Source organism: Anabrus simplex, chromosome 1 (assembly GCF_040414725.1).
Source record: "Anabrus simplex isolate iqAnaSimp1 chromosome 1, ASM4041472v1, whole genome shotgun sequence".
NCBI lineage: Eukaryota > Metazoa > Arthropoda > Insecta > Orthoptera > Tettigoniidae > Anabrus > Anabrus simplex.
In genome coordinates, this window is record NC_090265.1 from 1,694,271,306 (window position 1) to 1,694,293,848 (window position 22,543).

At 39.3% G+C, this 22,543-nt stretch overlaps 1 protein-coding gene across 1 annotated transcript in view; it reads right to left on the reverse strand.

Moving 5' to 3' along the window:
• lov (jim lovell) overlaps nucleotides 1–22,543 on the reverse strand; it is a 63,442-nt gene that overhangs the window by 15,402 nt on the left and 25,497 nt on the right. The window contains exons 2-4 of the mRNA XM_068229523.1: nucleotides 7,509–7,680; nucleotides 6,131–6,463; nucleotides 1,571–1,771 (exon numbers count right to left, since the gene is read on the reverse strand). Of these exons, the coding sequence (XP_068085624.1) occupies nucleotides 1,571–1,771; nucleotides 6,131–6,463; nucleotides 7,509–7,680 (706 nt within the window). The remainder of the gene's footprint in view (nucleotides 1–1,570; nucleotides 1,772–6,130; nucleotides 6,464–7,508; nucleotides 7,681–22,543) is intronic.

The window sequence follows — 22,543 nt, forward strand, 5'->3', positions numbered from 1 at the left end:
GAAATTTTTAGATAGGAAGATAGACAGATAATGCCTTTGGGATTCAAGGTCCTATTTTACACAAGTTTTACCATGTATCTACTTAACTAAAAGATCATAATGAATATATACATACATCTCCATTATAGTCTGTTATGCCTTTAAGTATTCAGTCTGCAAAACCCTACAAATTTAATAAATACTATACTCCAAAATCCTCTATTTGTAGCTAGCTCTGTGGCCTTGTTTAGCTCTATATCTGTTACCTTTCATCATCGTCGGCAGCTTCTCATTTCTAAGAATACAAATTTTCCTGCTTACAATCCACTAGCACTCTATGTTGTTTGTGCTTGTAACCCTGATGATTGAAGAAGCCAATTCTAGCGTGAAACATGCATTTACACAGATTGTACCCACCAAAGTAAGATCGGTGGAAAATGCTAAATAAAAATGTAAACAGACTCTGGGATGGGTTTAAAGTAATTGTTGAGGAATGTGAAAACAGATTTGTACCTTTAAAGGTTGTAAGGAATGGTAAAGACCCACTATATTATAACAGAGAAGCAAAGAGACTAAGAAGGCGGAAGAAGATTGGAAAGAAATATAAGTTAGGAATGGCTGTGGAAGAAAGGAGAAATTAAAAGAACTTACGAGGAAATTGAATCTAGCAAAGAAATCAGCTAAGGATAACATGATGGCAAGCATAATTGGCAATCATACACATTTTTGTGAAAAATGGAATAGTATGTATAGGTACTTTAAGGCAGAAACAGGTTCCAAGAAGGACATTCCAGGAATCATTAATGAACAAGGGGAGTGTGTATGCGAGGATCTTCAAAAGGCAGAAGTATTCAGTCAGCAGTATTAAAGACTGTTGGTGCAATAGTGCTATATTTCTAGAAAATAGATTTCAGAGAATTAGAGTAGGGGAAGCTTTATCTGACCCTGTAATAATTAAGATGGGAATTCCTCAAGGCAGTATTATTGGACCTTCATGCTTTTTATATATATATAAATGATATGAGTAAAGAAGTGGTATCAGAGATAATGTTTTTTGCGGATAATGATATTCTGTATAGAGTAATAAATAAGTTACAAGACTGAGAGCAACTGCAAATTGACCTTAATAATGTTGTGAGATGGACAGTAGGCAACAGTATGATGATAAACGGGGTTAAAAGTCAGGTTGTGAGTTTCACAAATAGGAACAGTTTTCTCAGTTTTAATTACTGTGTTGATGGGGTGAAAGTTCCTTATGGGAATCATTGTAAGTACCTAGGTGTTAATATAAGGAAAGATCTTCATTAGGGTAATCACATAAATGGGATTGTAAATAAAGGGTACAGATCTCTGCACATGGTTGTAAGGGTGTTTACGGGTTGTAGTAAGAATGTAAAGGAGAGGGCATATAAGTCTCTGGTAAGACCCCAACTAGAGTATGGTTCCAGTGTATGAGACCCTCACCAGGAGAAACCTACTTGTATTATTTTGTTGCCATGAATATGTGTATGGATTATTGTCGCTTCATCTATACATACTTCCAAGGTTTTATTCTTACCCCATCCATACATATTAAGAAGAACTTACTTACCGTTGAGTGGGGTGATGTAACAGGTGTGCCAGGAGGAGGTGGCGCAGGAGCGTTAGCGCTGACGTTGTTGTGATGGTGACTGCTGTTGCTACTGCTGGATTTCTTCATGGAGAGATTCTCAGCCATCTCTGCTGGTGGTGATGTTGGAGCTTTGGTCAGGTCTTGTGGCCCAAAATCTCCTGACCGCCTCCGCGGACGAGCCTCAACATGAAAACGAAACTTCTTTTGCTCTCGAAAACATATAAAATCATTCCTCTTTATACTCTAAGGAGTAAAAAAACTTACACCTTAAGAAGTTCTTAAAGTTTTGTTTAAATTAACAGTTATATACTTCTATAGATGTGGTTATAGTAGACTTAAAAGTAAAGTATTTGTACAAAAATGCACTGCACCAAAAGCAGTGAGCTCAACAAGAACACCACAAAGCTGTATTGGCATGCAATTGATAGTATAATTTCATATGGCTATAACTGCTAGATGCAGCCCTTGTAAGGTAGATGCTCAGACAAAGGTAGGCAGTGCCTGATGTGTATGGGAAACAGTAGTGCGAGGTGGTGTGTGAGTTGAAGGAATGTTGGAGACAGCACAAACATTTAGTCATAGAGCCATAGGAATTAACCATTTATGGTTATCGAACCCAGGGCCCAGAGAGTTGAAGGCCAAATCACGGAACATTCAGGCCGGAGTTCTACATAACTGTTGATGTTGAGATCTGTCAGGGACCTAGAATCTGAACCACAGATGGATGAAAAAAGAATGGAGATATTTATTCACAATGAACATTTTCTTCAAGGACCTAATTCAATGTTGGCTAGGGATCTGCTTATACCACAAAAATAGAGCTCATCCCTGTAGATTATAAAGAATTATTAAGAATACCAATGTTATTAATGATCTGTTAGTAGACATCAAATATATCACCCATACCTCTATAGTAGTCTAACAAATGGCTGTCTGCATCATAACATGCCAGTGTCTGTACGTTTCATTACAATGAATAGTATTTTATTTAATTATTGAATGTAGTGTGAATCATAGGAACTACTGGAGGCAATTAATTGCTGCAACTTGCAGCGTAATATTGTCTTCAAATGAGTTTTATATGTAACAACTGTAGTTTCTTGGGGCCATGAAATAGTTGCCGACAGTTGTTTCCTCATGCAACTACTGTATATATGATTTTTGAGATTACTAAGCTAAGCTATTAACATTCAAAGACTGATCATTACTGCCTCCTGGCCATGGATACATATTGCAAGGCACAAGTAATGTGTATAAGGTTGAGCCAGAGGTACTCCTGAAGCCTGTGGTAACTGGATGGGGAGGACATGGATGTTGCAACAGTAGGAGTGCCTTTGGTTGTAGGGCCGTTTTGCTGTCTGTTGTATAAGAAAACAACGCATCACTGATATATACTGTTCCCTTCTCTGCCTATGTATGTTAGATTGACTGTGAAGTTGAATAGGTGATAGGGAAAATGTACTACAGAGATTAAAAATAATAAATAATGCATAAACATGCATGAGAACTCCAACAGCCTCACATAAGGCCCTCAGCATGAGAGGGATACAGGTTGTGCTGGTGGTGGAGTTGGTGGTAGTGGTGGTGATTTTTGTTTTAAGAGGAAGTACAACTAGGCACTGTTAATTTTATGAAATGCTGGTATCTGTGAACATAATGGACCAAGAATCAAGCACTCTGCATCGGCACAGTGAGATGTTCAGTACCGCGATTACAGAACTCTTAAACATGAAGTTACCCTAGAACTGACAATGTTAAATCTTGTGGTGGCAGGCATATTTGGCAGATTTTACTTGTCTAAATAAAATGCAAAATATTTGCAAGTTATGAAATAAATCTAAGAAGTATTATATACCTACATAAAGCTAATAGGGGCTGCCTGGCCGAGGCGGTAAAGACGTGCTCGGTTTGCCCGGAAAGACGTGGGTTCTAATCCCTGTCAGGAAGTTGTAAAATATAAGAAACAAAATTTTCACTTCCGGAGGTGCACATGGTCCTGAGGTTCACTCAGCCTACACCAAAAATGAGTACCAGGTTAATTCCTGGGGGCAAAGGCGGTTGGGTGTAGAGCTAACCACTCTACCCCATCAAGTGCCGAGGTTACAGATAGTGGAAGCCTTTACCTTCCACCCCTCCAAGGTCCTTCATGGCCTGTACAGAGAAGACTTTGCTTTTTGCTTTGCTTTTACATACAGCTAATACAATGAGGATTGCCTTGGCACACAAAAATTGCATAAATGCTTTGACTAGAAAAATGTACAGTCTGTTCAAAAAATGTAATTCCTAAATTCAAAATAATAGAAAATCTTTCGATCATATGTATACAGAACTGGAACATGTGACAAACAAACTGAGATATACAGATTGTCAATAATGTATCTGTAAAGCACTAGTCAAAGCTTCATCACTCTGAGATATATATTCTTGAAAATATTACGGAAAATGTATTGGCATGCAATCATTTGAAGGCATGACCTTAGACCACGTTATCATAGGTTACTGTATGGGAAGTTCGTAATCCCTTTCACTTTCAGATATCTGATGCGAAGAAATAGCAGATAAACATTCCATATCTGATTCTGAATCTGTCGGTTCATTCTCAATAACCTGAAAGTCAGATCCATCACTTTTATCTTCCAACAAATTTTGCACTATTTCATAAGTAATTTTTTTGTGAAGATGCCATATTTAGACACAAAATGTACTAAAAATGTATATAATCAATCAAATAACAAGATATATACATAAGTAAATAATTCACACTGAACAGAAAACTGCAAAATAAAATGAAACAGACTAGCACAAAAAGTCCGTTAAAGTCTGTTTACAAACACTATAGAAATGGCACTCGAACAGATCGTCGGAGATCTGCACTCATTTATTTAGGTGAAATTGCGCCCAAAGAGGTTGTAAATATGAATTAAACTGAACTCACGGCTGTTGTGGGTATCAAGAACGACAAGAAGTAGACTGTCATGACATCTCTTACAGAAATGAGGAAATTACAAGAAGAAATACGAACATGTCGAATATTCGACAGTGCCACTACAGCAGGGACCAAAGTGATGATTATTTGACCATTGCCAGTTCTAGGGTTAAAGAAATATTTTACAGCAAAATTTTATTTGTCTTAAAATTTGTGTACTGCTTAATATAGTAATCTAGTGAGTAAGCAACTGGTAACCACATCAATTTCACATCACAGGTTACCTCTTAGATTAACTGATTTAGTTTCCTCCTACAAGTTCAAAAACTGGACTTTGTACGGGTTATGAGAGATGCTTTGGTCAAATTTTCAAAATTTGTTGTATAGGGTGGGTTTGCTGTACTTCTTTTCTACTTGTGGTAATATGAGCTGCCCTTTTTGCCAATAAACAAAGTTCAACTCCTTCCAGAAATCCAGCCTCACTTCCGATGTGTAATATAATGACACATTTTCCAGCTGCAGATGAAATTTTGAAACCACTTCGCCAAACAAAAACTTCCAGTAGTTGTCCACCATAGGCCTATTGGTCATAACTCACAACATTACACTGCTGCACATCAGTATGTTCCAGCCAGGTATAATAATTTATGGTTTTGTTCTGGCCACCCCAGTTTTTGTTAATATAATGTATTTTGTAGCCCTGAGAATGTATATTACAGATCATTCTTAGATATGCATGTTGAGCATATCGTAACTATTTGTCGAAACTTTGTATTTGATATAGTGAGAAAGTCCGGGATGTTTACTTTGAGCACCTTCTTCAGTTTTTCAATAGTCAGAATAAACTTGCAAGAGTAGAATTAGAGTGAAGGTTATTGTCTCGATATGCACATTACTCAGTATTTTTTCAATACTAGTTTTGCCTAAACTAAAGAGAAATTTCACTATGTAGACATCACCTTACATTAAACAGAAATAGTGAAGAGAAAATGGAATTCCCAGTAGAGAATACAGAATTGGAAACCAGAGTCCTTTTCAAGTACCGGGAATGTGTATTCTATAACAGTGATAATAATTACAGTGAGAGAAATCAGAAAAAAGGAATAGCAAAGCTGATGTAGTGAGTTTGCAGTCGCAATCAACCACATTTTGGAAGAAGGAAGTAAGCAAAGACAGAACTGACCTTATATTGCTTAGTTTTCAGGCCAACTTACCTGTAACATAGGGAATGATCGCTAATACGATGAGAAGGATGCAATAGCAAAAGTGTATCTGAACGCAAAGAAGAAGACTAAATTACGAATTAATATATTGTGTGCAGAAACATATTTCAGATATGGGTTCATGAAATGTGCATGCATTATTACCTATGAGAATAATGGATTAAGCCATGAAGAGTAAAAGGAATTCAAAACCTAGGACTAAATGGTTAGACTCCCTGTGTAATAGTTTTGAGATCAAAGGCAAAGAGGCAGAAAATGTCTTACAGCTTGTTACAGAAGAAACTTGTAGAGTTTATAGTGAAAGATATACAGTAATAACCAACAATGAAAGTTTCTTTATGTTACACTTCGATACTGATAACTTGTACACTTGTCTGTGCAGGAACATACCTGTTTCCGTCGTGGCTGAGGTGAACCTCGGTGGTCGACAGGTGGGGGGTTTTCACTGAAGGAAATGTGTGGCATGTGAGGGATCTGAGGAAGTTTGAGAGGGGGCTCATAGTTTGGAATAGGGGAAGGCGAGAATGGAGAGAGCATGGGCAGTCCTGCTGCTGCAGACTCTTTCTCTAGATGAGGAGTGGACGAGGAGAAACTCCGCCCTGTTGCACCTGCATACAGTCCCAGCTTCTCCAGAGATGACAGGGGTGGTGGAGGTGAAAACGAGGGTTGCTCAGGCTGCTCCTTTTCTGACAGAACATGTTCTGTATGTGCTAGACCTCGCACCTAAAACAAGCACATAAAGTACGTTAAGATCCAAATTTACTTCAAATGAAATTCTAAAAACTTTTAATCCCTCTAATTTACACTAGCAAACTATGCAGGGCTAAAGCAACAATTCTTACGCTCACAAGCCTTGTCAGCTACAGAAAAGTTCAGAAGACTGAAATCAGTGTCTTATCACACACAACATATTGAATGAACAATCTTCATCTGCCTTACACTTTTCTCTGAAGCTCTGAATGAAAAATCACAAGGTGATTTCAAAGCTGTCAAAGTATATCTGGATGAGGTCTATATTGACAGAATCCTAAAAATGTTGGAAAGGTTTATGGAAAACCCTGGAGGGTGTAATTAACATGGAGAGCTGAGGTTCAAAGTCCAGTTGATTCTGGGTTGGAATTTTCTCCTGAAAAAAATCACGGAGCATCAGGAAGGGTATCCAACCACAAGCCCCAGCCAAAAGCAAAATGGATATGGGAGGCTCTACGATCCCACAAATATCTGGGATAAGCTGAAGAAAGTTTATTTATGGACAATCCTATAGCACTGAAACACTGAGATAATAATATTTACCTTTCTCCTTCTTCGGACAGTTTAGTTGTAAGATGTAGATCCTAATCTCACCAAAATAGATGGGTAGATAGTCTCAACAGTGAAAGAACAGAAAAACACATGTAACTCCTATGAGATGTGGTAAATGCGAAAACGAGAGAAATGAAGAACTTATACTACCAGGAGATAATTATGATCCCACTAACATTGTGCCAAATAGGGCTTACCTTGCATTGTAACCAACTCTTCAACAAAAAGGGTACAAGTAGATATGGAGTAAAATTGAAGAAATCATATAGAAAAGGCTGACACTACACTGTTATTTAAATTCTAAATCTGCTGATTTTGTAATACTAGGAGGAACAAGCTATACTGCAATTTCCTGTGGATTCTGCAAATATTCTGAATTCAATTTTCCAAAATTTCATGGACCACCCTTGTCTATCTGTAATTCATCTGGTCAGGTAACATCAGCAAAGTACTGAAAAATTCTTACCTGCAGGGACTCTGCTGCCTTGATAAGGGAAGTCAACTGCTCCTGTACAACACTGATTTCTCCCTTGTACATGAAATCAACAATTGCTTGCACTTCCCAGCCTCGCAAATCCTTCAGCACAATGACTGGGTGCTTGCAAGGATTCTCCGAGAATATCCTCTGGAAGTAGGGACTGCAACAAGTGATGCTTTAACTTAGAAAACATAGCCACTTTAAAGGGTAAATATAACAACAAAAAGAGAAAATTGAAACTGACACTCAGGCACACTAACAAGCACCAAATCAAATCAGAATGATGATGATGATTATTATTATTATTATTATTATTATTATTATTATTATTATTATTATTATTATTATTATTCACTCTATGCGTTCTGATCAGATTATATCTTTATACTGAAATAACTATACATTTTTATTTATATACAGTAGAACAATAAAGTTGAACATTAATTATCTGTCCCTCAATTAACTGATTTAGAAACGATCAGGTGTACAGGAATAAATTCCACAGTCTTTTGAGCAGTTTCTGTATTTTTCTGTTATCAACATACAGCCTTCAGAACTTGTGTAAAGGAACTTCTGGTGCATGGTACTGTTTATCTAGAATTTTCACTAAATTGTGTGCTGGGCCCCATTCATCATAAAGGATATTTGAGTAGTGTAATTACATTTCCTTGCTTGCTGTTAATTATTATTACTAACTTTATTGGCCACAATGGACCATTTGAGTCTTCCATGTACACTTTTTCTTCGAAGGTTGTACTGTTTGATTCTTCTTATCTGCCCAGTACTTCTTTATTTGTTCTGATCGCAGTGTTCTTAATTCGTCTGAAATCTCTACAGGCCTTCTGTGCATCATTTCAGTTGAAAATTTGTGTTCCTTAAGAAGGGTGGTAATTTTATTCTTGTTCTCTGCATCTGTAATTTCGAGTCCAACTGTTTTGAGATCCTCCTAAATTTCTTTGATCCAATGCCCTCCTGGCTTCTTTCCCAGATTTCTCATCACTAGTTGTCATAAGTTCTTGTTTTCTGGTAATCGTAAGATGTGAAGGAAATAAGAGATTCTTTTCTTCTTCATCGTGCTGGTAACTGGGTTCAATCTTTCGATAGACAGTTTCATTGGGAAGGATTCTCCAGACTCCTACAACCTGATACTTTCTATTTATGTAAGTTCTAATAATTCTCCTTTCAGTTTTGAGGAGCTGATCAGTTCTTCTATCATTTTTAATTTGGAACAAGGTTTTGCAAGCCTAAGTGGCTTCGGACAAAGTTACAGTTTTGGTATCTATTGCCAAGCATTTTTTGTTATAAGTTGACCAGGTTAGAAATTATGCTTTTTTCATTTTGTTGGTTCTGTTTATTCATGTTGCTTTCTTGCTTAAGTTGTGCATAATGATTTCTCCAAGGTATTTAAATTGTAGGACATGTTAAATTTTTTTTTCATTTATGATGACTTTGTTTATGTCAAGGGGTTTCATTGGCATGATATCAGTTTTCTTAAAGGATATTTGTAATTCTATTTTTAATGCAATTTTATGGAGACTGGTGATCTGAGCATGGACTTCTTCCATGCCAAGGGCTAAAAGAGCTAAATCATCTGCAAACCATAGGCAGTTTGTCCATTTGAGGGTTTAGCTCCAATTTTGATTTTAGGTGAGTTTTCTTTTTGCCAAATTTTCATGATGTAATCTAGAGCCACACTGAAGAGCAGTGGGGATAATCAATTAATCAATCAATCAATCAATCAATCAATCAATCAATCAATCAATCAATCAATCAATCAATCAATCAGTCAATCAATGCTGATCTGCATTTAGGGCAGTTGCCCAGGTGGCAGATTCCCTATCTGTTGTTTTCCTAGCCTTTTCTTAAATGATTTCAAAGAAGTGGGAAATGTATTCCAATCCATAACTCCCCTTCCTGTAAATGAATATTTGTCCCAATTTGTCCTCTTGAATTCCAACTTTATCTTCATATTGTGATCTTTCCTACTTTTAAAGACGCCACTCAAACTTATTCGTCTACTAATGTCATTCCACGCTATCTCTCCGCTGACAGCTCAGAACATACCACTTATAATACCAACATTATAAATTTTCCAGCTCATTCCTGGTTGCCAGCGTTTTGCCCCAGTGTGCTAAGTTGGGCTCATCAGTTGATAGATAGCACACCCACCAAGACGCATGGCTAGTGCATACCATGGAGGCCACAGCGTAGGCTACTTGGAGCCACCGGCAGTATCAATGCACTATGAGAGACTTTGTCTCATTACCAAAAATTGATGCCTGCCTGGCCATCAGATGATATAATGTTGATTCCCATAGGGAACCTGAAACATTTGTCCCGAATGAGTAAATTTATAATACCAATATAAATGGTCCGTTATTGGACATTATAAATTTTCCAGCTAACTCATTCCTGGTTGCCAGTGTTTTGCCCCAGTGTGCTAAGTTGGGCTCATCAGTTGGTAGATAGCACACCAACCAAGATACATGGCTAGTGCATACCTTGGAGGCTACAGCGTAGGCTACTTGGAGCCACTGGCAGTGCCAATGCACTATGAGAGACTTTGTCTTATTACCAAAAATTGATGCCTATCTTTCATGACAGCTGCAGAAGCTACCTCCTCCTCCCTCTCATAACCCTGTTCCACCTGTCTTTTTCTATCCTCTACTCTACATTTCCGTTTCCTACCTTTTCCCATCCTCTTACTTCCACACCTTCCTTCACCTTGTCTGAGACCCGTATTTAATGTATGTGACATTTCTCTCCTGAACTTTTCCTTTGAAATTGTGTTGGTTAAAGTTAGTTCAATAATTTTTGTTTATTTCTGTATTTGTAATATTCCATTATTAGTTTCATGCTGGTAATTTGGTTTGGGCAACTTCTGTATGGGCAAAATCCTCCTTGGTATTCTCCAAGTTGTGGTTCCAAAATGTTTTTTATCCTATTGTAAAGTATGCAGGAGAAAATTTTGTAAATGCAGCCCAAAAGGGTTATTCCTCTGTAATTGTCCGGATTAGTGTACCAAACAGGTTACCAGTTACGGCCAGTTAAGGTTGTTATAGCCCTGTATTCGAGAGACAGGTGAGTTTGAATCCCCGTCGGTCATCCTCAAAATAGTTTTCCGTAATTTCCTACCATTCTAAAGGCCACGGTCGCTTCTTTACCATTTCGAACCCCTACAATTACATCTGTACCTACAGATAACACCTTTACACAATGGTGCATGTAGCTCACTCCCATGGGGTGTAACAGGAAAAGCACCTACCGAACTGCCAAGCTGAACATGACCTTGGACACTTCCCACTTCTTCCTCTTCTTCCGCTTTGTGGAGTCGCGGGTATGAACTGCGACGCACATGTGGATTTGGTCGTTTTACGACCGGGTGCCCTTCCTGACGCCAACCCTATTTTGGAGGGATGTTATCACTATTGCGTGTTTCTATGGTGGTTAGTAGTGTGGTGTGTTGTCTGCATATGAAGAAGAGACTGTTGGGACATATGCAAACATCCCAGGCTCTGAGCCAGAAGAATTAATCAAGAGGTATTAAACTCCCCAACCCAGGGTTGGCGTCAGGAATGGCATCCGGCTGTAAAACAGGGCCCAATCCACATGTACTACACACTTTGCACCCGCGACTCTACAGATGTGAGAAAAGCGGTAGAAGATTATTATTATTATTATTATTATTATTATTATTATTATTATTATTATTGTCATCATCTTTAAGTGTCCGACTCGTTGGCTGAACGGTCAGCATACTGGCCTTCAGAGGGTCCCGGGTTCGATTCCAGGCCGGGTCGGGGATTTTAACCTTCATTGGTTAATTCCAATGGCCCGGGGGCTGGTGTATGTGGTGTCTTCATCATAATTTCATCCTCATCACGACGTGCAGGTCGCCTACGGGAGTCAAATAGAAAGACCTGCACCTGGCGAGCCGAACCCGTTGTGGGATATCCCGGCACTAAAAGCCATACGACATTTCATTTTTTTCATCTTTAAAAGTTAGGTTCTGGATAACATGCAAAGTAAAGCAAAGCAAAGTCACCTCCGTACAGGCCATAAATGCCCTTGGAGGAGTGAAAGGTAAAGACTTCCACTATTGTTAACCTCGGCACGTGATGGGGTAGAGTTGTTAGCTCTACGCCCGGCCGCCTTTGCCCCCAGGAATTAACCTGGTACTCATTTTTGGTGTAGGCTGAGTGAACCTCAGGGCCGTATGCACCTCCGGAAGTGGAAATCTCGTTTCTTAAATTTTACGACTTCCTGGCAGGGATTCGAACCCACGTCCTTCCGGGCGAACCGAGCACGCCTTTACCGCCTCGGCCAGGCAGCCTCCCTCTGGATAATATGGTTTTGTCAAATTTTAAATAAAATTACTTGTATGATATACCATATTTTGTTGTTATTTCAAGTACCATACTTGACTAATGTTCTTTAGGAAAGAGAGGAGGGGGCGGCTGGGGTTTGTGTGTGTGTGTGTGTGTGAGAGAGAGAGAGAGAGGGAGAGAAAGATTATATATTGTGCCCAGGTATTAATTGGCTGTTAGAAATATAAGACCACATAAGTGCTGTGTTATTCCATGTTATTTATTTATTATGTACATAGTTTACGCCCACATTGGAGCACTTAAATGAAACCAAAATACATTTATGTTAACAAAGAATTAGGCCTAACTGAAGATTTAGCTTGCATCATCTTCTTCCTTTCCCAAAACCTCTTCATTCTGGCTGACCTGGCTGCCCTTTCTTCATAAGATATGACATATTGTTTGTGTTGTACAGTTTTTAATGACAATCTTATTTGTTTGTTCTTGAGAATCCTTTTTTCTTCTCTATTTTCAATTTGCTTCATTGTAATATTCAGCTCTTCTAAATCATGTAATTATTCAAAATATACACAAATATTACTCAAGTATTAACAAAATATATTATTAGCCAAAATCCCCCCCCCCCCCCCCCCTCTAGGCACATGCCTATATTATAAAATCGCCTATGTGTGCGAGATAGTTCGCACTCGCGATTCTCACCCTCTTGTGTGTAAACGGCGGAGGAAGAATAAGAAGAGTGCTTTCGTGATCAGGACCTATATCTCTCAGCTGGTCTCATTAGACTGAGCAAAACCTCAGTCCAGAATTACAATCCTTGAACTGACTGGGAATCGAGGCAAACTACATCTACAGAAGACCAGAAGGAAAATGATTATAACCGGGGAGTTAACATGTGGGAAATTATAAAGATGAAGATGATAACAAATCACGATACACGAGCAGATGATATAACCGACCTCCAGCAATACGATGGGTGTTCAGAAAGTCGGTTCCGTTCACAAGACCCGTCGCAGTAGGGCTGTAAACGCAGTTTTGCAGAGCCGTGCCGAATGTCTTAACTCATAAGAAAGCCATAGTAGTAGTTCAGGTACAACGTCCAACGTGTTCGAGCAACACGCTGCCCGTGGTAGGGAATGTAAGGAATGTGAATCCTCTCCTACCCTTGTTCGATTCTCCTGTAACCACCAGTCTAAATCAAAGCACACCCCCTCCTAACTTGGTAACGTATTCGCGTATTTATTGTTATCGTTGTTCTATTGTGACTATATGCACTTGTCCTTTGTGTTGTTAGTTCACAAGACGGTCAACACCAAACAATTTTGTTAAATTTGCCAATGATCTCGCATTTACTGCTGTATAATTGGTTTCTATAAGCAAATGTAAGCAAGACAATCGCAGGTTACACTATTCATCGTTCTATTCAAAATGCTCACTGACAGCCCTGTCCGCAAAGATCTCCACCAATGAACATGAATTAAACCGAGCGAGTTGGTGGTTGCGTGGTTCCAGCCGTGAAGATGTTCGTTTGTATTCGGTAGACGATGGCTTCAAGCCCTGAAGATGGTTTTCCGCAGTTTCCCATTTTCACGCCAGGCAAATACAAAGGCTGTTATTAGCCTTACTTAGAGGCACCAGGTTCCATTCTCAGCCAGATTAGGGATTGTTTTACCTGGATCTGAAGCCTGCTTCGAGGTTTACTCACCCTACATGAAAACAATTGAGGAGCTATCAGACGGCGAGATAGCGGTCCTGGTCCATAAAGACAAGAATAACGGCCGAGAAGATTCATCGCGCTGACCACGAGTCGCCTCGTAATCTGGAAGCTTTCAGCCCCAAAAGCGCTTGCTTGGTGGGCCAAGGCCAATCAGAGCTGTAGGGCAGTGCTTTTTTATTGAACTTCTTTAATCATTTCAAGAGATTTACTCAATAATATATCATTATTTCACCTTAAATCAAACCAAAACTCCCATGGGAACAGCACCTGAGTGAATTAAAATTTAAAAGGACGGCCATTAGTTCGAGTGTGCAAAACTCAACCTAAATATTTAAAACAGTTCATGGGCAGAGTTCAGTGATATCTATTTCTTTTTTAAATATACTACGCCGAGATATTATATTCCTACTCTGGAGAAGGTTATAAGATTCTGAGGATAAAAATTGCCTACTTCTAACATGAAAAACGAGAACTAAGAGATTAGATGAGTTATTGATCTGTATGCAGTTCGTCCGACTCATTGGCTGAATGGTCAGCGTTGAGGCCTTCGGTTCAGAGGGTCCCGGGTTTGATTGCTGGTCGGGTCGGGGATGTTAATCGTCTCTGATTAATTCTTCTGAGCCGGGGACTGGGTGTTTGTGTTTGTTCCAACACTTTCATCTTCACATTCAGACAACACACTACACTACCAACCACTACCAGAAACACGCACGATTACATCCCTCCATATAGGGTTGGCGTCAGGAAAGGCATCCGACCGTAATACAGGGCCAAATCCACATGTTCGACACTGTTCGCACCCGCGAACCCGCAGGTGTGGGAAAAGCGGTAGAAAAAGAACAAGAGAAGATTGATCTATATGTAGTTTAGAGATGCCTTTATAATAGAACCTCATGATCACCATCGCCATTTCGGTGGACAATATCCGATCTGTCAGCAAACTGACAAGGATGCTAACATCACACTGAGTGAGTTATGAAGTTCGATATCCACCATTTTTATTCATCTTCCTGACCACAAGAATAAAGAATAATATAACAAATGTATAAATTGGTAGGCTACAACAGTTATGAACGAATGGAATGAAAATAATATAAATGCCAAAAGAGAAACGTGTGATTTACGATGCACAGAGTGCATTAATATGAAGATGTGTGCCGGTGCGACGTAAAGCAACTTGTAGAAGAGAAAAAAAAATGAAGCTGAATGAATGTAAATGCTGTCTCAACATGCTGAGGAATCCCTTCTCTGCTGTTATCCGTAACAAAAAGATGGTTGAAATAGTAATAAACGACTTTTTCTCCTCGGTGAAATAGTGTCAATATCATATTCAGAATTCCGTTTTCCTGACAATGAGATTAGCTGAGAGCAATTATCTCAAGCGTGGCTTTACTTGGTTATCTTCCATCATATCCAGGTAGGATCGAGTCGCAGGATACTTAAAACATGATTCCAATAATATCAACTTCAGAATATAGATCCTGTATAAACACAGGGAGTCAAGACAGTCTTTTACACACCCTTGCACATGGAGCTATTGACCAACTAACTATCAATAACAAATCATTTCATATCTTAGCAGCTTGTTCAATCAAATGATTAACGCGTGTGGATATAGTGCGTTGATCCGAGTTATTGAGGTGTTGTAACATAAAACGCTACTCACTGTTTGTGACTACGATTTGAAAAGTAGCCCCAGGATCAGAGATAAGGTACGAACCCAGTATCTCGCTTGAATGTGCATATAATAGACTAGGGAATAATTACAGTACATTCAATACTGCTGCAGCTAACGCCGATATTCTCAGCCCAAATCTCTTCGGCCTGAGCAACGAGAATGAATATCAAGGGAACATTAACTCTAATGCAGACTTCTAAAATTATGGTGGAACTGTTGTTCTTAAGAAACATTGTAAATCTCTCATAACACTGATCGGAGAATAATAAGGGAATTGGGTCATAAAAGACAAGGGCCACGAAAAGCAGTAAAATGAGACTCTCACTACCTCGTCGTAGACTACGGAAGTGTACGAGAATTGGCCAAGGACGTCGGGCACGAAAGATGAAAGAGGGCAATCAGGGTACCGGTACGTGGTCGCAATACACGTCTAATAAATTCCGCGTTCAATTTGGCTATAACCCTTCCAGAGGTGGTCAAACTAGAGCACAAAAATTCGTAAAATTAAAGGTCTCCAAAATAAGAATATATACAAATATGTTTCAAATTACCTTTAAAATCGGGGTGAACTAAAAACTTTGACAGCTTAAGGACTCATACTATGGTAAAGTAAAATAAGGTTTCGACATATCCTGCAACAAAATTAGAGGTCCGCCTCTGTGTGTAGTGGTTAGTGTAATAAGCTGCCCCCCCCCCCCCCGAAGAACCAGGTTCGATTAAACGCCTAGCAATGCTCGAAGTGGTTTTCCGTGGTTTCCCCCCTTCTTCTCCAGACAAATGCCGGTATGGTACCTAACTTCAAGCCACGGCCGCGTCCTTGCCTATCCTTTCCAATCTTCCCATTCCCCACAGCGTAGCAGGTGAGGCCATCTGGGAGATGTACTAGTCCTCCTCCCCAGTTGTATCTCCGACCAGATGTCTCACACTCCAGGACTCTGCCCTTGAGGCTCTGAGTCTGGGGGAGAAACCAAACCTTGACGGTAAACTGACTATAAATAATATTCTTCCCTTTCTATAGCTTTTCCCACACCTGTGGCGTCGCGGGTGCGAACTGTGTCGCACATGTGGATTTGGCCCTGTTCTACAACCGGCTGCCCTTCCTGACACCAACCCTATATGGTGGGATGTAATCACTATTGCGTGTTTCTGTGGTGGTTGGTAGTGGGGTGTGCTGTCTGCATGTGAAGAGGAAAGTGTTGGGACAAACACGAATACCTAGTCCCCGGGCCAGAAGAATTAATCAGAGGCGACTAAAATCCTCGAACCGACCGGGAATCTAACCCGGGACCCTCTGAACCAGAGGCCTCAACGCCGACCAGTCAGCCAATGAGTCGGACAAACTGACTAAATAATTAAAAAATACAATAGAGTGAAAAAAGTCAGGAAAGAATCCCTGAATCCATGCTTCGAGCTTAAATTAACGATAATGTAAGATGACTTATTTAAAAGCCGTTCCACTGGTATATGATTCTCAAGAAGGATGAATTACGATTCCTTCAAGAACCAGCGTCGTATTAGCGAGAATGGGCTGGCTCAATATTTCCCTGTATGGGGTTTGATTGTGTAACTGCAAATATACATGATTAATTCTGGGCAACCAATGTGGTCGTATGTTTCATGTCAAGAATGGTCTCCTTAGCCAACAAAGGCATCTGCATCCCTGAATTCAAGTACTGGAAGAATCGCAGGAGAAATATGAATAGGCCTACTCTGTTACCAGTATCAACCGACAACGAATTTTTGGTTACAAATGCAAATTAATAAATTCACTAAGAACAAAAATAATGGAACTTTATATAAGGCTACTGAGCCTCCGTGGTTCAAGCGGCAGCGCATCGGTCCCTCACCGCTGGGTTCCGTGGTTCAAATCCCGGTCACTCCATGTGAGATTTGTGCTGGACAAAGCGGAGGCGGAATAGGGTTTTCTCCGGGTACTCCGGTTTTCCCTGTCATCTTTCATTCCAGCAACACTCTCTACTATAATGTTATTTAATCTATCAGTCATTAATTATTGCCCCAGAGAAGTGCGACATGCATCGGCAGGTGGCACAATTACCATCCTCGCCGCAATATGGGAGCTTCATTCATTCCATCCTGACCGAGTCACTGACTGGAAAATAGGTTGTAGGTTTTCATATATAAGACTACTATAAAGAAAACATTGTTTCTAGTGCCCCCAATCCCACCCAGCAAAACATATAACTAACGGCGCCGATTGAACGACAAACATCAGGTCAAACAGAGAAGGAGCATGAATGTCAGCAAATGCAAAACACATTGAGAATCTTGCTGATTTAGTATCGTCGGAATCAAAGGAAATCATCTAATCACCACGAATATATTTTTAATTCACTGAAATTAGTGAAATTCGAAATGTTTCGAAAATCTTCATTAGCTATAGATACAAAACTATTTTTAAAATTAATTCAATATATGAAGAAAAAACTGGTAGACACAACTGGAGGGGAACTAATTAGAATTTTTGCAGTCCGACTGAATGCATTTTACACAATTGTACGTATTAATGAGCAAGGCAGTTACTTTGCTAGTACGATGTACAATGCTAAATCAGTACTAAAATTGCTTAGATTTGTAATAACATCATAAGATTAATAAGAATTTCTGAGTTAATCAACTAGCTGTTACCGTCTTCAGAATGTCCGCCTACCTTTTAACGTTTATTCCCAGCATGATCTTCCCAATATCAAAACAATTATGGCGACGACTGGACAGGAAAGTGGAAGGGAAGTGGCCATGGCCTTAATTAAGGGACAGCCCCGGCATTTGCCTGGTGTGAAAATGGGAAAACATGGAAAACAATCTTCAGGGCTGCCGACAGTGGGGTTCGAACCCACTATCTCTCGAATCCTGCATACTGGCCGCACTTAAGCTGCTGCAGCAATCGAGCTCGGTCAACCTGTTACAAATCTGTTACACAAGTTGAGAATTTCATACAGTCACCTATTAGAAAAATTTGAGTAAAAGCTCACCGGGATATTTCTGAATACATTTGTAGCATTACAGAAGGGTGATTTGCTAACCAGAACACATTTCAATCAAAGTAAATCAAACCTGCGAAACCGAACGCGCTTTAATCCCTTACCGAAAATATTAATTCACACGAATACCCCATTAGTAATATGCTTTTAATATGCTATTTAAGAACCATGAAATAGATTTCACAATGTTCCTGTCAGACTTCAAAATTTCAAAATTACTCTACTAAATAACTTCAGCAAAGGCTTATGTATAAAAGATACTTTTCACAAAAAACAATGCTCTACAGAGGAAGAGATAAACTGTACAATATCTTTGTGATTATTCAAAATTAACTTCAATTGTCTGTAAACGTCGGTACTTTATTTTACTCAATTATCCATCAGTTGACATCCGTGCCCGCGCATAAATATTTACGTATCTCTTACTTAAAATATGACTGGCCATTGTAAACATAAGCAGGCCGACAATCCAATCCTGACTTGTGTTTTGCAGTAGACTAATTGCTTACTGGCATAATAACTTAATCCAGAAAGTGCATTCCATTCCTATTAACTTTACTGTACCATACTGTAGGAATGTATGTTTGCATGCCATATTTACCAACCCTTATAGAGTGTGATGCCGCGGTCTAGAAAGCCAAGTATAACGGCCAAGAGGATTCGTCGGGCTGACCACACGATGCATCGTAACCTGCAGGCGTCGCTTCGTAGGCCATGGCCCTTCGGGGCTGTTGCGCCATGGGGTTTGGTTATTTCAGAGTATGATGCATTTAAGGTTTATTTTCCTGTACACATATGCATAAGAAAATGAACACAACGAAAATTGTTCTGATGGACTGCATAAAAATATGTGGCTGGGAAGCGTGACCAATTTTAAGGAAAATAATGGATAGTAAGAGCATTGTCACGTTCGCAATTTTGGCACCACAGCGACGATTTACATGACAGTTGCCTCTCACCCCTAGCCAGATGTACAGCTGATGCTGGTCAATTTAGTTGAAGAGCGGAGTATAAACTAATTTGATGTTATTTGTACTGTATTTTGATTTTACTGAAATTAGCAAAGAGAATACTTTCCCACAATGCTGTAAAACTATAGCATGTTTATCATTAAATTTCCGGGGAATTCATAACATCCATTTTCTCTCTACAAAGGAAAACCGGGAATGAATAACAAGTTTCTTGCTTTAATCTGACATCAAAAAGTGCTTGCCATGAGGCACAGAATAATACACAAGTGATTTACATGCATTTGTAATACATTTCGAGCTATATGTCTTAGTTAAGTTTCAAGTACTGAACTAGGCATAAAAATAATCATTTGTAAGAAAAATTACCGCAAACACACAAAAATACATGCATCATAAATGTCGCAACTGGGATTCAAAATTCTGCTTCAGAGTTATTTTTTATTAAAATGACTGCAGTGTCTTAACATTTGTCTTTAACAAAATAATTTATAGTTTCACTTCCATTTCGCAAATATCTCTACTTTGTCGTAGACAAAACAAAACTCGTCAGCATGAAGGGATGCGATCAATCAATCAATCAATCAATCAATCAATACTGATCTGCATTTAGGGCAGTCGCTCAGGTGGCAGATTCCCTATCTTTTGTTTTCCTAGCCTTTTCTTAAATGATTTCAAAGAAATTGGAAATTTATTGAACATCTCCCTTGGTAAGTTACAACTGGAAGAATTGTTATACTGGATAGCACACGACCGTCAGTGTGAATCAAGGTATCACATATTTACCACCAACATTGTCACAAAGAGAGAAATAATCTATTGTTAATAACAGAACCTTTAACCACTTTCATTCCACGTTCTAGCTCAGCTATAAAAATAGGTGATATTATCCATGAGGCAATGAAAGATTGCACAAAATTCGGTGTCTTCCAACTACCGGTCAATTTATAGACAGGCCAAGTAGCTTCCTAAGCAGGGTCAGACTAGTGGGATAGTACACCACCGGTCAATTGGGGAAGGTCAAACTGATGTGATAGCTGAATTTCAAGAACTGTGCATAAAGGTTCATAGTTAGCGCCAGCGAGGACTGCATGCTTTATTTACAATTAGGCACCTCAATTATTATGAGCTAATTCCATCGTGAAGTTTCACACCACTCTCCGCGATAGAGAGTTAAAAACCCACAAACGCTACGGACACGCACGGATAATCACACTCGGCCTTAATTTTCGGCTTAGTCCCCTCAGTAGTTTTTTTAACTGCCTTATTATGTTTATGCATAGTCCAGTATTTGAAACTTAACTAAGACCTATAGCTCGAAATGTATTACAAATGCATGCAAATCACTTGTGTATTATTCTGTGCCTCATGGCAAGCACTTTTTGATGTCAGATTAGATTATTATTATTATTATTATTATTATTATTATTATTATTATTATTATTATTATTCCGGGGTCTCTGTGGAACGCAGAGGTGATGAAAGAAGGTGCGGGCTTGAATGGGTCTAACTACAATATCAAAATTAATTTAAAACTTAAACTGAAGGTTATATTTTCAGAACTTCAAACTTAACAATCTTTTATGACAATATTACAGGTACAAGTAGCAATCATTAAACAAGACTGGGAAAAATCCAAGATTCAGAACATTAACACTTTGGAGTTACGCCCCTAGTTTTACAATATTACAAATGGAAGAAGAATTACTTGGTTAAGGGCAGAAATCCCCTAACTCACTGAGCACTTGGTCCCCAAAGTACAATTTCTAGCCTTCTAGAGGCACTCTTTACAATTACAAAACTTGAGAAAGAGCTAACCGGCTCTCCGTTTTCTTTCAGCCTCCTCGAGGCAACATCAAAAATCGGACACTCTCTGGCCTTCCATAGCCCAACTTACAATTTGTAACAGGGGTATCTCGTACCCAACCTATAGGGCCTATGTGGAAACGAACAGGTTAATTAAATGGCCCGACACACACAACCTGAATGGAGGCTTACACTGCGCTCCAATATATTGAGAACTTAAAATCCTAAGGGGCTCTAGGCCGACGAAACAGGGGCTATTCCCAAACTACTGAGGTGACTCATATATAATTTACTTTAATACATTACAGGCAGAAAACCGTTACAAAACGTAGTCACCTTAAACCAAGATGAAGGGGAGCTCGAGAGGGTACATCACTCTCTATCCCCGATTTACAGTTAAAGATTTATTAAATTTTTACATCAGCCGGAAGAAAGTTACACGTTTAAAAAAGGTTGTTACATACTAAAGAGTCTGACCTTTTCCTCGGGTTAAACTGCGGAGGTAGCAAGACAGAATAAGGTTATGTGGCAATTACCTTGTAGATGTTCTGTTGACCGATGAAAGAGGCCGCCCGCCTCCTGCTTTGACACACACACTCAGCGAGATGACGATCAAATGGCCAAGAAACGTGAAAAGCCGCAGTTTATAAACCCTCAGGGAAGGTTCGAGGTCATTCAAGACTAAACCAGCCACACCCTCTCAATTTCATTGGTAGATTTCAAAAGTAACACTCAGGATCGAACAAGAAGCCTGTGATAGGTGGAAAATTAATTACAGAAATTAGGGATTGGCTAGTGTAGCAGGCGGTACACCTCCGCGCCGCTAATTCAAACTGCGCCAGTTGAAACTCCTCTACTGGAGGAAGCCTGAACTCTAACAACCACGTTAATTCTAAAGGTTATCAGAAGATGTCGCTATCTGTAAATTTTGAAGAGTTCTGAACTGTGTCTTTTTCGATTTATTTTTGTTTTCTCTGTAGTGAGAAGTGTCAACATTCTCTTCTAGATGGCACTACTGAAGAAATACAACGGTGCACCCTAGTGCGAAGTGAAAGAACTTTTTTTGAAGAATTTTAGTATGCATAAGTTCGTTCCTTGTTAAATTTCTTTCAGTCATTGTTTAGGTTGGCTGTATAACCCTTCTCTTTCCGCCAGTTTTGAATTCGACCAATGAGTAATTTTTGTAATTAATTTTCCACCAATCCTAGATGTCTTCTTCAGTTTTGACTTGTAATGTTTTGGCCGTCCAATAAAATGCTTGTGGGCGGGTGTTATCATTCATGAAAGGTCTCGAACGTTCCGCGAGGGTATATAAACTGCTGATTTTCGGGTCTCTGCGCCACTTCAGTAACATCTATCATTGTGTAAATTATGTAGCAGGGGGCGGGAAGCGCCTCTTTCTTCGGGCAGCGGTTCATCAATAAGGTAATGGCCTTTTAATAATTTCTTTTCTTGCTAGCTCAGCAGTTTAACTCTCGGGGCAGGTTCGATACCTTTTATCATGTAACTTTCCTCTAAAATGTAATAGAC